The sequence below is a fragment of the Carcharodon carcharias genome, chromosome 14 (genome assembly GCF_017639515.1).
Source record: "Carcharodon carcharias isolate sCarCar2 chromosome 14, sCarCar2.pri, whole genome shotgun sequence".
Classification (NCBI taxonomy): domain Eukaryota; kingdom Metazoa; phylum Chordata; class Chondrichthyes; order Lamniformes; family Lamnidae; genus Carcharodon; species Carcharodon carcharias.
In genome coordinates this window covers 114,877,334-114,894,134 of record NC_054480.1, presented here as the reverse complement: position 1 = coordinate 114,894,134, position 16,801 = coordinate 114,877,334, and the positions used below count along the sequence as shown (strand labels likewise).

The 16,801-nt window shown below is 46.3% G+C and overlaps 1 protein-coding gene across 1 annotated transcript in view; it reads right to left on the bottom strand.

Moving 5' to 3' along the window:
* The window catches only part of LOC121287582 (phospholipid-transporting ATPase ABCA1-like), a 186,328-nt gene that overhangs the window by 106,564 nt on the left and 62,963 nt on the right, over positions 1-16,801 (bottom strand). The window contains 3 exon segments of the mRNA XM_041205510.1: positions 5,664-5,840; positions 10,236-10,450; positions 15,171-15,359. Coding sequence (XP_041061444.1) covers positions 5,664-5,840; positions 10,236-10,450; positions 15,171-15,359 — 581 coding nt within the window.

Here is a 16,801-nt window from a genome sequence, read left to right as displayed (position 1 = left end):
AGGGAGAGGTGATGAATGGTGGACAAATGCCTGATATCAAGGTCCTCACAGACTTTGAAAATAGAGTTATCCAGCTGGCCGGCGATGATCTGGACTGTTCCTGTGCTGATGGTGAGGTTGCCGGTGCTCAACCAAATAAGGATCAAGCAGTGCAACATCCATTAGACAATCATGCTGTGAGTCAGTTCCCCTGTTCCACAGTCCCCTGCCATGCACTAATTATTTCTTTGCTTTGGCAGGTACATCTGGGAAGCAGCTGAGGGGGCCCACGAGCCAGGTCCTCGACTCAAACCCTGAAGGCACCTCAAAAGAAGAATCTGATGACGGCCTAATGTAAGGCCCATCACAGCGCTCACCCACACCCCGTGATCCCAGCAGCTCACCCACAGGCTGAGGGTGCCACTGCCACACAGCGGGACCCCAAAAGCAGGTTGCGGCCTCCAGGTCTCGGCCCTCCAAAGGACGTCCACCAAGCTCATCACAGACAGGGCGTGGCAGACTGCCTCCACCTCTGCTCTGGATGTTGGGGGAAGCGCCAAGACATAGCGGCAGGGTTAGGAAGGTTAAGAAGATGTAACTCTTTTGGAGGTCGCACAGCTTGGGCACAGGTGTTAATAGTGAACATTAAGTACAAGAGCTTGCCAATAAACTCCCAAGAATGTCTCCTTGTCTATGGCTCCTTGTTATGATGAGCAGTGTGTGTGTCACTCAGATGTGAAACCTTGGATCCTTCACAAGATGTCTCAAGTGTCTCAGTCCAGAGCCTCCTCCCTGTACAGGTGTGTAACCTTCAGACCAAAGTGATGGTCCAGCTTCACACTCACTGAACACATTAGTGACGCCTGCACCTCAATGGTACTTGTCATTGCTTCCAGAATGTCGTGGGCCGGCATTACAGAGTTCCGTCATTCTCTGTGTGCTCTCAGTATCTTTTGAGGTGGGGCTCATTCCCCATCTCTTCAGCATCTGTGACCGGTGATGCTGTGCTCCTGAAGGGGTCAGGTACTGAAGGCTGACAAAGGGTCAGGTGCATTAAAAGTTTCAGAGCTGTGTCTCCATGATATGATCCTGATCACAGGGCTCAAGTGAGCTTCCCTCAGCCTTACAAGAATCAGACATTCACAGAGGCAATATGAAGATCTATGGAGTGTGCTCACTAGACATCGTCATCATTCTCCTCCTGAAATCTAGCGACTATTAGGGCCTCCGTTGCATCTCCATAACATGAGCCTGAACATAGTATGTGCACTGCCATCAGCCACACAGGAGTCAAACATTCATAGATACAAGGTGAGAATGTCAGAGCTGTCTTCGTCATCACCCTCCACAAACCTTGCGGCTATGAGGGCCTCCTGAGCATGCCTGAATTGTCTGACCACCACAATGGCCTCATCGCTGGCATCCTTGCCTTCAAGGACTTCATCATAGTCATCCCCTTCAATGTCCTCCTCATTGGAGATGTGCAGTTCCTCCATCTCTTGAGGCAGGTTCTCTCCCCATTGCAGCGCCAAGCTGTGGAATGTGCAGCAAACGACGATGATGCATGGCACTCTCTAGGGCATGTATTGCAGTGCTCCACTGGAGCTCTTGAGGCACTGGAACCTCATTTTCAAGATGCCTATCATTTGCTCCACCAAAATCTAGGTCGTGGCATGTGCCTTGTTGTATCTTCACTCTGCTTCAGTCTGAGGCCGCTGCACGGGCATCATCAGCCACGTCTTCCAAGGGTAGCCCTTGTACCTGATGAACCAACCCTACAGCCTCTCTGGCCCCTCGAGGATGTCAGGGAACTGAGACCTATTAAGGACGTAGGAGTCAAGGATGTTCCCTGGGAATCATGTGCCGACTTGTAGGATGTGTTTGTAGTGGTCGCAGACCAGCTAAACATTCAGCGAGGGGAAGCCCTTGTGGTTAATGTAGTTGACTGCTTGTTGCCATGGAGATCTAAACACCACGTGAGTGCAGTCGACGGCACCCTGCACCTGTGGAAAACCTGAGATTTGGGCAAAGCCCAGCGCTCTTGCTTCCTGGCTTTCCTGATCCTGAGCGAAACGCACAAAGTTCTGCGCCTTTGCAAAGATGGCGTATGTGGCCTCCAATACACTTGTGCATGGAGGCTTGTGGAGCCCTGGATGGAGCCATTGGCTTAAAAATTCAGCACTGCGGTCACTTCCACAGCCACTGGCAGTGGGTGCTCTCCATTACCCCGTGGCGCTAAATCCTGCAGCAGGTGAAAATGTGACCGACCAGTTCCCTGGACATGTGGAGTCTTCGGCGACACTGGTTCTCAGTCATCTGCAGGAATGACAGACACTAAGACGATGGGTCAAGCAATGCACCTACAAGCAGCAGCTTACTGTGGATCTTCAGCTGTGTAGGGCCTGCTGCTCCTTCATCTTGAGGGAGGTGCTCGTCCCTTTGAGGAGCCAGGTAGCTCTGCTGTTCTCTTCTTCTCTGGTCTTTAAGCCATGAAGCTGCACTGTTAGCTTGAACCATAATGGAAACTGGCCCAAATCTTAATAGAGACATCGCAAGGTGAAAAGGTTAGAAATGCAGGTCCCTTTAAGACTAAAACCAGGACAAGCTTCAATGAGCTCATTGAAGCCTGTACTTAAGAGCTGGGGTTTTTCCCCAGTAGTGGGTTAGTTTTTGAACGTAGAGAGGATCCAGAAGGGAAGAGTGGGAATTGGTATTTGTTCTGAACTATAACAATACAACAGTTGTGATTCACAGAATGTCTTCTGCGCCAGATTTGATAAATAGATAGTCACCTATTAAAACACAAGGGGCTGTGAGCGCCTTCACCAGTGACTGCACCATGTCCACCTTTCACAAGGTGATTGTACAACTTGGCCAGTCGGCCAATTGTTCTGCTGCTCCGTAAAACGCACATTAATTTGCAGTTGGCACCCGAGGGGTGAAACGTTCTGGAGGATTTGGTGGCACTTTCATGCTTCTGCATTGCTTGAGCAGGCAGAAAAGCTTCAGAGGCCCGACTCCAAGCATGTCAATGGAGCTGCTGCTGAATGGTCTCAATGTGGAAGAATGGTCACTTTTGACAAGCTTTCCCAAGTGCGTGGCTACTTCCCTCACTCCCCCTACCCCTGGCCCCTCGGCATGTGCTTGAGTATTTCCTTCAGCCTGTCTGTGCTGCCTTGCCCCCCCAGCACCCCCAACCGCACCACCCCCACCCCTCCCCGCAGCCTGACCCGCATTGGAGCCTTTGCCCTGCCACCACCCTGAAAGCCAGCCAGGGAAAAAAACGGCTTGCCTGTGATCCCTGCAAATGCCTCTTCCCTGATGTCCTATGGTCAATGTTTGTGACTGCTGTGCAAGGTTGTGTACACTCTCCTTCGAGCTCCCCTCAGATTTCAGGTCACCAGGTGCACACCTTTTAAAGACAGTCGGACAGTCGTGAAGCACGCTATTCTGAAGTCATGCCGACGTGGGCGGTACATTTGATGTGGGGTTTGTCGGGGGGGATGATTCCAGGGCTTATAATTAGATGCAAATATATTAAAATGACATTCCCAACATGTAGCAGCAGGAAGCTTGCCCTGCCATTAATGGGTGGAGCGGACCATCGCAAACTGGTTTCATGATGGTTTAAAGCTGATCTTTGGCCTTCCCGCCATATTGTCCGTGCCCCACACCCCACCAAACACCATGATGTCTGCCACCAATGGAGCTGGAAAATTACAGCCTACATTTAGTGTCAAGCCTTCTGAAACTCCTAGCCCCGGTTCAGCTTTGTGTGTTGCTTATCTTTTCTCCAATTAATAAAATAAGGTGACAGCTCTTACTAAATGAAAACTGACAACCACAAACCCAACCGTTTTCCTCCAAATTTCTCTCCTTCACTCACTGACTCTTGCTGGGGCACAAATTCCATATGCGCTCGACTCCAGCCTGCACATCCCTTCAATAACATTTTTCATGCAGAAGCCTAAACTGCTGGCATCATATCCCCCGCAGGAGTTAAATGGATGCCAATCAGGAATGGGCTCATGAAAGGTTTTCCCTTCCCTCACTGGCGCAGAGACACGGAGGTCAATTTTAGTATACCAAACATCCGCTCAGTAACATACTGTGTGGGATGTTAACCTACTTAAGCAATTAGAGTAAAGCTAGCACTTCTGTATAAATGTGGAAATGCAGAAATAGATGATGGGCAGACGGAAGCACAAATACCTTATTTTGGAACAGGTGAAGTGAACCGAAATTAAAATTTCCTTAAACATGCTTGGCTTGGAGAAAAATATCAGGTGGTGGTTTCTTTGCCCATGTTTGATCCGATGCCATGAAACTTCATGGAGTCCAGAGTTAATGTTGAAGACTCCCGGGGTCATTCCCTCCTGATTGTAAACCATTGTGCTGCCAACTCTGATTGGACTGTCCTGCCATTGGGCAGGGCATACTCAATAATAGCGATGGGGGAGTTTGGAATATTGGTTGTATGGTATGATTCACTGAATATGACTATGACAAGCTGTTGCTTGACTAGCCTGTGGGACAGCTCTCCCACAAGACCCCAGATGTTAGTGAGGAGGACTTGACAGGGTGGCCTCAGTCGATGCTGGGTGATTCGTCCAGTTTTATTCTTATTCAACTTTTCTGTAGCAGTTTGCTGTAATTGTTAGGCCATTTCGGAGGGCAGTTAAAACTCAATCACATTACTGTGGTTCCAGCATCATGTGTAGGCCAGACCAGCTAAGGATGGCTTCCTGAGGACATTAGTGAACCAGAAAGGTTTTTAACCATAATCCTGTAGATTCATGAGTAATGATCATAAGATTTTTCTTGATTCCAGATATATCAATTAATTTAATGTAAATTCCCCAGCTGTTGTGGTGGGCTTTGAACTCATGGGCAGGATTTTCCTTACAAGCTTCAGGGCCCCCCATCCTCGGGGTCAAATGGGGTCAAAAGTCCACACTGTGTGCAGAACAGTCAATGGGCAATGATTTTCCCCAAAATTGGGCAGTTAGTGACCAGAGGGCAGGCTTCTGAAGCTGGAGAGCCAACAGGAGGCCCTCCAGCACTGAAACAGCAGCAGGCTGACTGCTTTTATGCAAGTGAGAGAGAACATGCTTCAAGATGGAGGAGCACTTTCCCCAACATTAACTGCAAAAAGAAAAATAAAAAGCCCATAGCATCTAGGCCACTATTGCAAAAGAGGAGCCCCTCCACTGGGAAGCCTGTGGCCGCAGCTGAAGCCAGACAGGGGCTCTAAGCCTGGCTGAAGCGCAGTCACCCTGGCATGCTGACAGGAGGCCACCTCCAGGCAGCTGCACGGTTTCCTGATAGGGGGCCTCAAGGCCAGCTAATTCCAGTTCACCTCTGACCGTACGTCTTAATAGGGCGTTAATGAGGTCAATTGTTAGCCACCATTTGTGGGTATTATTGTTGTGTTACTGCTGTGCTCTCATCCCGTCTCTGGTAAAATGGCCTCGGAAGTGAGATGATGCCAGGGAACTGGCACGCCAGCCACTGGCCAGAATTAATACGCCTGCCCGCCTCCATTGGAACTTAAAAATTTAGCCCCCCATTTCCAGAGCATTAATCCAGGCTTCTAAATCACTAATCCAGTAGCATCATTGCTTTGCTACCATCTCTGTAATAATTACAAATCATTGAGATTTTAAATCAGTTCTGGCACTCACGCATCATCTACATAGCATGGGTATGGCATTTGTTGTAAATAAATCCCAGTCTTCTTGTGTTCGCCAGTCTGTACTCGAATGATTGCTTGTTCCACCAAATCCTGAATGTAAACAAATCCTCCCCAGATGTAACGTAGGTTCAGAATTGGGTGTGCTGCAGGTCCCGGGTCCCAAAACCTAAGAGGTAACACAGCAAAAGAACATTCATCAGAGTAACATGATCTGGTCCTAGTACTCCATAAATCAAACACTGAAAAAGGACACGCTGTCATCATGTCTTCCTGCCTGGGCTGGGCAGGCCATATTGTTTGTATGCCCCAGGTGCCACCATCATCATCCCTGGGTATGTCCTGTCCCACCGACAGGACAGACCCAGCAGACGTTGCGGCACAGTGGTATACAGTCGGGAAGGAGTTGCCCTGGGAGTCCACAACATCGACTCCGGACCCCATGACGTCTCATGGTATCAGGTCGACCATGGGCAAGGAAACTTCCTGCTGATTACCAAGTACTGCCCTCAGCTGATGAATTACTGCTCCTCCATGTTGAACATCACTTGGAGGAAGCGCTGAGGGTGACAAGGGTGCAGAATGTTCTCTGGGTGGAGGACTTCAATGTCCAATGTCCATCACCAAAAGTGGTTCGGTAGCACCACTACTGACTGAGCTGGCTGGGTCCTAGATGACATAGCTGCTAGACTGGGTCTTTGGCAAGTGGTGAGGGAACCAAAAGGGAAAAACGTACTTGAGCTCATCCTCACCAACCTGCCTGCTGCAGATGCATCTGTCCATGACGGTATCATTAGAAGTGACCACTGCACAGTCAGTCAGTCATTGTGGAGACAAAATCCTGCCTTCACACTGAGGATACCCTCCATTGTGTTGTGTGGCACTACCGCCAAGCTAAATGGGATAGATTTCGAACAGATTGAGCAACTTGAGACTGGGCATCTATGAGGCACTTTGGGCCATTAGCAGCAGCAGAATTGTGCTCAAACATAATCTGTAACCTCATGGCCTGGTATATCCTCAACTCTATCTTACCATCAAGCCAGGGGATCAACCCTGGTTCAATGAAGAGTGCAGGAGGGTGTGCCAGGAGCAGCACCAGACATACCTAAAAATGAGGTGTCAACCTGGTGAAACTATAAAACAGGACTATTTGCATGCCAAACAGCATAAGCAGCAAATGCTAGACGGAGCTAAGCGATCCAACAACCAATGGATCAAATCTAAGCTCTGCAGTCCTGCCACATCCAGTCGTGAATGGTGGTGGACAATTAAACCACTCACTGAAAGAGGAGGCTCCACAAATATCCCCATCCTAATGATAGAGGAGCCCAGCACAGCAGTGCAAAAGATAAGGCTGAAGCAGTTGCAACAAATCTTGAGTCAGAAGTGCCGAGTGGATGATCTATCGCGGCCTCCTCTGGAGATACCCAGCAACACAGATGCCAGTCCTCAGCCAATTCGATTCACTCCATGTGATATCAAGAAATGGCTGAAGGCACTGGATACTGCAAAGGCTATGGGCCCGGACAACATTCCGGCAATAGTATTGAAGACTTGAGCTCCAGAACTTGCCGCACCCCTGGCCAAGCTGTTCCAGTACAGCTACAACACTGGCATTTACCCGGCTATGTGGAAGTTTTCCCAGGTATGTCCTGTACACAAAAAGCAGGACAAATCCAACCCAGCCAATTACTGACCCATCAGTCTACTCTCGATCAGTAAAGTAATGGAAGGAGTCATTAGTGCCATCAAGCGGCACTTGCTTAGCAATAACCTGCTCACTAATGCCCAGTTTGGGTTCTGCCAGGGCCACTCAGCTCCTGATCTTGTTACAGCCTTGGTTCAAGCATGGACAAAAGAGTTGAACTCCCGAGGTGAGGTGAGAGTGACTTCCCTTGACGTCAAGGCAGCATTTGACAGAACGTGGCATCAAGGAGCCCAAGCAAAACTGGAGTCAATAGGAATCGGGGGAAAACTCTCCACTGGTTGGAGTCATACCTAGCACAAAGGAAGATGGTTATGATTGTTGGAGGTAAGTTATCTCAGCTTCAGGACATCACTGCAGGGTAGTATCCTAGGCCCAACCATCTTCAACTGCTTCATCAATGACCTTCCTTCCATCATAAGGTCAGATGTGGGGGATGTTTGCTGATGACTGCACAATGTTCAGCACCATTTGCAACTCCTCAGATACTGAAGCAGTCCATGTCCAAATGCGGCAAGACATGGACAATATCAAGGCTTGGGCTGACAAGTGGCAAATAATATTCGCGCCACACAAATGTCAGGCAATGACCATCTTCAACAAGAGAGAATCCAACTATCGCCCCTTGATGTTCAATGGCATTACCATCACTGAATCCCCCATTATCAACACCCTGGGGGTTACCATTGACCAGAAACTGAACTGGACTAGCCATATAAATACTGTGGCTACAAGAGCAGGTCAGGGGCTAAGGATCGTGCAATGAGTAACTCACCTCCTGACTCCCCAAAGCCTGTCCACCATCTACAAGACACAAGTCAGGAGTGTGATGGAATACTCCCCACTTGCTTGGATGAGTGCAGCTCCTTCAACACTGAAGAAGCTTGACACCATCCAGGACCAAGCAGTCTACTTGATTGGCACCACATCCACAAACATTCACTCCCTCCACCACCAACGCACAGTAGCAGCAGAATGTACCATCTACAAGATGCACTGCAATAATTCGCCAAGGCTCCTTAGACAGCACCTTCCAACCCACGACCACTACCACCTAGAAGGACAATGGCAGCAGATAGATGGGAATACCACCACCTGGAAGTTCCCCTCCAAGTCATTCACCATCCTGACTTGGAAATATATTGCTGTTCCTTCACTGTCCCCGGGTCAAAATCCTGGAACTCCCTTCCTAACAGCACTGTGGGTGTACCTACATCACATGCACTGCAAGGTTCAAGAAGGCAGCTCACCATCACCTTCTCAAGGGCAACCAGGTACGGGCAATAAATGCTGGCCCAGTCAGTGAAGCCCACATCCCGTGAATAAATTTAAAAAAAAATGTTTGACACCATACTCCCAAGCAACTGTTCTACTCGGAACTTGGTGGTGGCAGGAAGCTCCCAGGAGGGCTGCAGAAGCGCTTAAGGTAGGCTCAAAAGAGCCCCTGAAGAGATCAAACATCCCTACCAACTCATAGGAGTGGCTTATGGCTGACCAAAATTAAGAAGCTTTATTCTGGAAGGCAAGCAACACAAAGACAAAGACTTTGTCGGGAGCATACAGAAGTGAATTTAAGCCATTGGAGGGAGCGTACAAATCTCCAAATGCCTCATCTGCCTGACCCTTCATGCGCCACCTGCCCAGCATGTGGCAGAGTTGCAGATCATGCATTGGCATAATCAGCCATCTCAGAACCCACTAATCAAAGTGGAAGGAAATAGTTGTCAACTCCGAGGGATTGCCGAAAAAGATGTCCCCTTCCTGCCAATGGCTGTGCAATTTTGGGGCTCCCTGTTCTTCAGACAGTGCAGCAGTGAAACTCCAAAACTCCAGCCTTTAGAAAGGTCACTTTTAGAGTGTTTTATAATTTAATTCTATCATGCACACATGACAAACCAACCTCGGGGAGGTTTTGAGACTTATTTTGGGTCATATTATATAACCTAAGTTTAAAGTCATGGGTAATCATATAATCCACCTCTACCTATACCACATTAAAAAACCTTATGACCATACAGACTTCCCAAGTTTACTTCCAGTTGCCATGCTTATATCACACCTTGTGTGTCACCTTTCCCAGTCCCAGCTCCTTAGCCTCTGTGATAGAGAAAATGCAAAGCACCAAACAATGATATTTCTCTATTTCATAATATGCATTTGCACTTGAAAACTCACACACATGCAATGCAGAAACAACTGATCGGGCAGCATGGATTTAAACAGATAGGGTGTGGAGCGCTCGGCTTGTATCAATACTTTCCAGAGTTGGACAACTCCTGGGCAGCCTCAAAAACACCAGCAGCTCCCCCTTAAAGTTAATGGGACCAAGATGGGATACATGCTGACCTCACTCAGTTACATCAAGTTATGGAGGTGGCTGAGAAACAAGATTCAAATGGTCCAATTTTCTGAAGCTGTTGTAGGTAATATTTTGAATCATGTAACAAGTACAGAATCAGTGCACATTATTTCCACAGACAGTCTAGTGCCAAAACTTCTTTTACCTCAAAAAATAAACAGCCGTTGGGAGATAACGTCATAAAGAAATTAATGGAAAGTGGTTTTATGCATTTCGATAGCACAGTTAATTACTTGAATTTGACAGCAGACCTAAATATTTGATCACTCAAGGGTAATTTCGGGAAAGGCCTAGAAAATATTAAAACAAGATGGCCAGGAATCTCCCAGGCATCGATTGCACTTCACCACCAAAACTCTACATTAAATATGGCAGAAACCCCTTCATGCAACTGAATGAGGTTTCTGGTGAACTTATGAAGACAGAGCAGCAGCAGCTCAGGAAATTCCCAGCCCATGTTCCCAAAGGAACTTAATTTGGACAACACACAACCAGACCTGTCCTTGATTTTATTGGTCCGAGTGACATCATCAATGTCCATCCTGATCTTGTACTTGATGTGGCGCTGAAGGTTGTGCGACTCACTGCCCGTTGGCTCCTCAACCAAAAACACAACACCAGCCCAGAACTGTCTCTCCTCCAGAAGCTGCAATGCCCGGACCACTAACTTCTCTTCAGTCGGAACAGCTTCTAATTTATTCAGAGATATGCACTGTCAAGAACAGAGAAACTAGGATTTTAATATAATTTGTAACTTGGAACAATGTCAATAAATAACAGAAACAAACCTCTTGTTTGGGGGGGGGGGGTGGTGGGGAAGAGAAGAAAAGTTAAAGCAGGATTATGGTTTATACTTTTATGGAAAACCCCATGGCAAGAATCAAGGACCATCCTGATCTTGTACTTGATGTGGCGCTGAATGTTGTGCGACTCACTGCCCGTTGACTCCTCAACCAAAAATACAACACTGTCCCTCCTCCAGAAGCTGCAATGCCCGGACCACTAACTTAGGATATTAAAGGTTAAAAAGTGTTTGAGAGAAAACATGAGCGAAATCAAAAACTAGTGGTTAAATGATACCATGTTTCCATTTTAAAAGGCTGTAGATTGTAGCTGGAGGCAAAGAAATAAAACTGTAGATGTTGGGAATCTGAAACAAAAAAGAAAATAGTGGAAATACTCAGGCTAGTCAGCATCTGTGGAAAGAACAGACATTAACGTCTTAAGTGTATACCCTTTATCAAATGAAAGGTGATACTGGTAAAAACAGAGTTACAGTGGGAGACAAGCCTGGATTTCAATGCAGGGAAAAGGATTGAGGAGAACGATGAAGATTATGGAAGTCAAGGTATTTGGAGCTTTGGAGAAATGAGAGGAAACTTCAGAGGAGAATTGACTATAATAGCATCTAAAGGAGTGACATAGGTTGATTCTATAAACACTCAAGTCTCACTTGTCACCTAAACAAGTCGATGGCAGCAATGACACTGGGTCACACAAACCTGCCTTTAAAATTACCGTGTAACACAAGTCCCAGGCGTCAAAGAACAAAACCTCTGGTACAGGTTTCATGTTTCAACAAACCTAGAGGGACCACAGTTTAAACCAGAGACTACAAGTTTCTGTCAATGAACAGTCACGCTGTCCACTATATAGGGACTTGTTCACACAGATAGCACCTGTGCATGTGCTAAGGTCCCTTTTGCTTATCTAGGGCAGAGGCAGGATAGAGGCGAGGGGAAGCACTCCACTAAGAACATAAACAGGGCACAGCTGACTTAAGAGCACCATCTAAAATAAGTTGATCACCAGGTGCCTGTATAAACAAAATAATTTGAGAGATTTATTTTTAGCCTCATTCTCTGCCTCTGTCCACTGAGACTTCTCATCTCACTCGATTTTGTCAGTGACCAGTGTTCCACTGAACTTTTCCTCTTTCATAAGCTTGTTTTTCAGATGCGGTCTCTCCTTTCTGCATCCGCTCGGTGATGTAGTCAAGGATTATCGTAGTCTCCCACACTAACTCATTCTTTCCCAGGACTGCTATGCAGAGCCTCACCTCCTTTAGTTTCCTACTTTCTTTGATCCAAAACATTTAAGCTTGGTGTCACTTAATCACTACTTCCTGATTTATCTTTTGTTCTCCCCAGCACTTTTCAACTTTGGTGCCGTCCAATACTGTGTCCCTGACTTTAGTTTCTCAACATCACAGTTTATGAAACATAGGGCTGGATTTTACAGTCCCTCTGCTGGCATGGTAAGGCGGTTATGGCGGGGATGTTGGGCAGGCTCCCTCATGGCTTTCCCAACTGCCCCTGACCTGTCTCCTGTTTTATGGTGGGTGGGGGAGGTATCAGGCAGCCTGCCCACCATTGGGACTGTTGAGGTCTTTAAGTGACCATTACAGCCTCATTCCATCTACACCACGGGGTGGCCCGTGCCAGGTGGGTAACCCAGCAGCTTTTACTGCACAGGCTGGTGTCAGGTAAAGTGGGGGGGGGGGGGGGGGGGGGGGGGGGGTGGTGGTGGTGGTGGTCAGGGGATGGGGCAGTGAAGGGATAACCTTCTTTGGGGGATCCAGTGCCCAATGGAGGCACACTCCCTCCCCTTTAACCATACCCCACCCCGGGCTCTCAAACCTGGCCCCCACCCCTCTTTACCCTCCTCTTTGGGATCTGCCAGCCAGGTCCTGCTGATACCTGGGACTTACCATGAAGTCTGACTCCATAACCTCTAATCAAACCATCAGGGTCTTCAAAAGCAAAGAGAGGAGCAGAGAAAATTGAAGAAAAAAAGCTTGTGTAAAATTGTTGCAGTTCAATGGAAAAGGAATTATTTACAGATATATTGTTCCTTGGGACTCTAGGTTTGATGCATCTTTTAGTTAGTCCTTAACTAGCAGATCATGGATAAAAGGACAGACAGGAACCACATGCTTTATGTTTGAATCAGTAATTTCCCATCAGTAAAATATGTCTCAAATGATTCTTATATACCAAAATTATGCACCAGTAACCATTCTTCAAACATGCAGTACAAACATAAGCTCAAAGTACCAGGCAATTTGGCAGCTAGCTGGTTTCCAAAAGTCATAACTCATAAGTGGACAAATGCTCAGAGTGTACAGTTGGTAACCAGGCATCTGAAAATTGTACAGCCACTCATTTTAGCTCAAAGCTTGGAATCAAAACAGGGGGTTTGCTGTGTCAAATGAGTTTCCACATACTTCACCCAGTAAATATAACACACACATAAATAACAACATAGATGTGGTAGTCAAAGTATATTAAAAGTCAACTATTTGGGGTGAAATTGGACATTGAATTGGATTTGTAGTGAATCGGCAGCCTATTTTTCACTCTGCCTGATCTCTTTTCCACTGAAGCTCACAAGGGGATTGCTCAAATTCTTTTTGGAGACTCATTTCCTAGTTTTTGTTGCTTTTACTTGCTTGAAAAATATTGCCAAAATTCTTAATTTCAAAGTCAATGTAAATTAAAAACTTGTTCAATGAAAAAAAAAATTGGCCCATTATTTGCTCGGAGCCCATTTCACACTGCTGCTTCTAGACTAATGTCATACCTATTGCGCTTTTAATAAGCTTAGATAATGATTTAGGTGGGAGGAGAAATTTTTTACAGACCCCTGCTGGTGTGTATTTGAAGGCAGAGGAACAACAAATTAAAATGGGTGGTGCCTTCACACTCTTCCCCCCACCCCACCCACTGAGCTCCCCCATACTGTGGTTAGCAGATCAGGCGTCAGCCCAACTGCCCTTTGGCCTATTGAGGCCCTTTTGCTGCCTATTAAAGGCCAATGAAGGGTGTCATTCCTCCTCTGCCGCCATAATACAGGGGTGGAGGGGGTGGCTGGCTGGTGGGAGAAAGAGGCAGAGGAAAGTGGCCAGCCCACTACCTTCCCAAGTCAGGTGAAAAAGATGGGAAGGAAGGGGGTGCACCTCCTTTGGGGTGCCCCCTGTGCCCATTCAGGGCACCTACTCCAAAGATGGCAGCCCATCCTTTCGCTTCTAGAACTCAAGTCCTCCCTTTCCCCTCCCCACCTTGCTAGGGTCCCTGGACCCTCCCTGACCAAAAACCCCAGACTTACTTTTTAGTCCAGCATACATGGATCTTCCTCCCAGGACTCGCTCAAGGTCCCAGCAGCAGCTACTTTTGCATTTTGGTGCTGCTGGGATTACTCAGCTGCCAGCCAAGGCATGACTTCCTGTCCCTGAGAGGCAGAGGCTCCACTCTCACATTGTTAAGGCTGCCTGCTAGTGTGGTATTGCTGCAGAGAAGCCTTTGTTAAAGTCTGCAGGCTCACAATCAACTTTTCTACTGGGATGGTGAGGAATATGAGCGCCGCCCCCCCCCCCATCCCCATCCACAGTAAAATTCACCCCATGGAGTATTGTCCCTTGACAGAAGATACCAGTAAGCTACAAAGGTCACTAACAATGTAAGTGCATTCCATAGCAGGATAAATTCCATTCCCAGCTGCTTCACATCAGGGAGTCGCCATCACAGCCACAATATGAAAAGGGCATCAAAATAACATTGAATTTAATGGACTATGGCAATTGAATTTACTGAGGATTATTATAAAACATGAATGATTAACTTCAATTAGAACATGAAAAGCTCGGCGCCACTTTATGACTATTTCCTAAATCACCTCACCTTTTGTGGTGGGGTCTGATGTTTCATTAAAGGGACTGAATTTATAATAAAATATTGAATTTCTTTAGAACATCCCACAACTTAAATTAAATAACTTTCAGATCTATATCCCGAGAATAATTTTCCCAATAAGCTTAATGTAACTCGCAAGAGTTACGTTCTGGTCCAGCTCCCAGCTACTTGTGAACTGCTTTGTATTTCTGAGTGGCAGTTACGATATATTTATAGTTTTGTAATATTGAAACAGTCAGCTAACATTCTTACTGCTAAACATCAGGGCCAGGCTCCACTCCCCTCTGTAACTTCATTTGAATTGGATTTGTAGAAACAATGCTTGATATGAAAGTGCCTCAGGGATATTATTAAACTATATTCCAATGTATGCCTTTTAATACTAGCTAGCTCACCTAAGCAATAATTGAGAGTTTTTCTGGATCCAACGAACTGAGAAATGTAAAAAAAAATGAAGTAGTACATAACGATATGAAAATTCCCTTGAACTATTGATCATAAAAATACAATGTGCTCTCATATATGACTGAAGTTGACTTGGTCAGGGGGATAGAGATGGAAATGAAGCACAGTCCAAACTTCCTTTGATTCTCAAATCTTTTTCAATTATGGATGCACCATGACTTCCAAAATGTGCAGATTAAAAAGAGTGCACTCCATTTTTAGAGCTTTGACCAAGTTGGGGATCTCTTCTTCTAACTAGAAGGCTTTGGACTGCTGTAGGTTTTAACAGAAATATACCTCAATGACATGGGACAAGGAGTTGACCATCTGATCTACTTCTCTGTAAGCTTGTTTCCAGGTGTAAATGGAATTCTCACTCTCCTGAGTTTGGCTCGACAGGAAGTTAGCAATACTTGCTGCATTCCAGGAGGTAGAATTAAGCTGTAGGTCAATAAGGCTGGTGATAGCAGGGTTCTTCAGCATTTCCTGGTAAAGACAAAATCATAAACATGGCAAGTATATTTAACAATACAGTACTGAATTAGGTAAGATTTCCCTTCTTTGCCCATATGCCAGAAATGAAAGGTTGAGACATTGATGTTTACACTCAAAAGTTTATTAGAGGAATTGTTACTCACAGACGACACACAAGATGATGCGAAGGCTGTAGGAGAACTTATGGCTGGAATTTTACAGGCGCCTGGGAGCAGGATGGCAGAGGCAGTTCTCAGAGGCAACAGTTGCTCTTGGAAGGGGTTAGAAGGCTTGCCTTAAGCCAGTTAAAGGCCCGCTGGCCACTAAGTGGCTGTGGGGCGAGCCGACCAAGTGGAGGCGTGCTTGCCACCGACTTTTACAGTGGAGGGCGATGACCTCACCCCCAGTGCAAAATGCAGCCCTGTGTTAAAGTAGCTAAATCCAGCAGTAGAGTGATCAGCCCTGGTGTCCCTAATTTAGCCGTTAAATCATCTCACTTTTATCCCCTAGATATAGGCAATTAAATCAGACTTCTCCCATGACTATTTTGCTCACTTTATACCAACTGCCAGTTGCTCATTATTCCACAGATTTGCTGACTGTGGTGGTAAGAGATGAAAGCCCCATTGTGAACTTCAAGGCTAACTTAGCTGTCTGCCTTCTCACAGAAAAGGCTAATCTAGGAGATCGCAACCACACCAACCATCTTTCATGATGTCAAATTCAAAAGGGGCCTTTGGGAACTAATTTTTCATGCGATGTGGGCCTCACTGACAAGGCCAGCATTTCTTGCCTATCTGCCCTTGAACTGAGGCTATTTCAGAGTTAAGGGTCTGGAGTCACATGTAGGCCAGATCAGGCAAGCATGGAAGATTTTCTTCCCTAAAGGAAGGCATTAGTCAACCAGATGGGTTTTTATGACAATTGATGACATTTTCATCATCACCATTACTGAGACTAGCTTCCAATTCCAGATTTGATTAATAGAATTTAAATTGCACCAACTCCCATCATGAGATTTGAACCCATTAGCCTGGGCCTCTGGATTACTAGTCCAGTGACATTACCACCACACCACCATCTCCCCCAGGGATCAACTGCTTGTTAACAGTCTCCAGTTACTGTATGTTTCAGCAGATGTCTTTAAACACTGACTTTTTGCTACAAAATAGTGTCTTTAACATAAAATGGATTATTTAAAACAACCTTTCCTGGTTCCTAATATCCTCCAACTCTGAAAAGTTGGAAGGAGCCTGAGCTCAGGAGGTCAAGTCTGGAATCAATGGAGATCCTGAGCAATAGCTGACTCTGCCCTCTCATCAAAGGGTTTGGGTTGTGTTAACCTACTTAGCTTTGTTGGCCCACTGATACATTACCTTTGCCTATATTGAAACACTTGCAGGCAATTTATCCTTCTTACAATTATTAAACACTTGCTTTTATATAGCACCTGA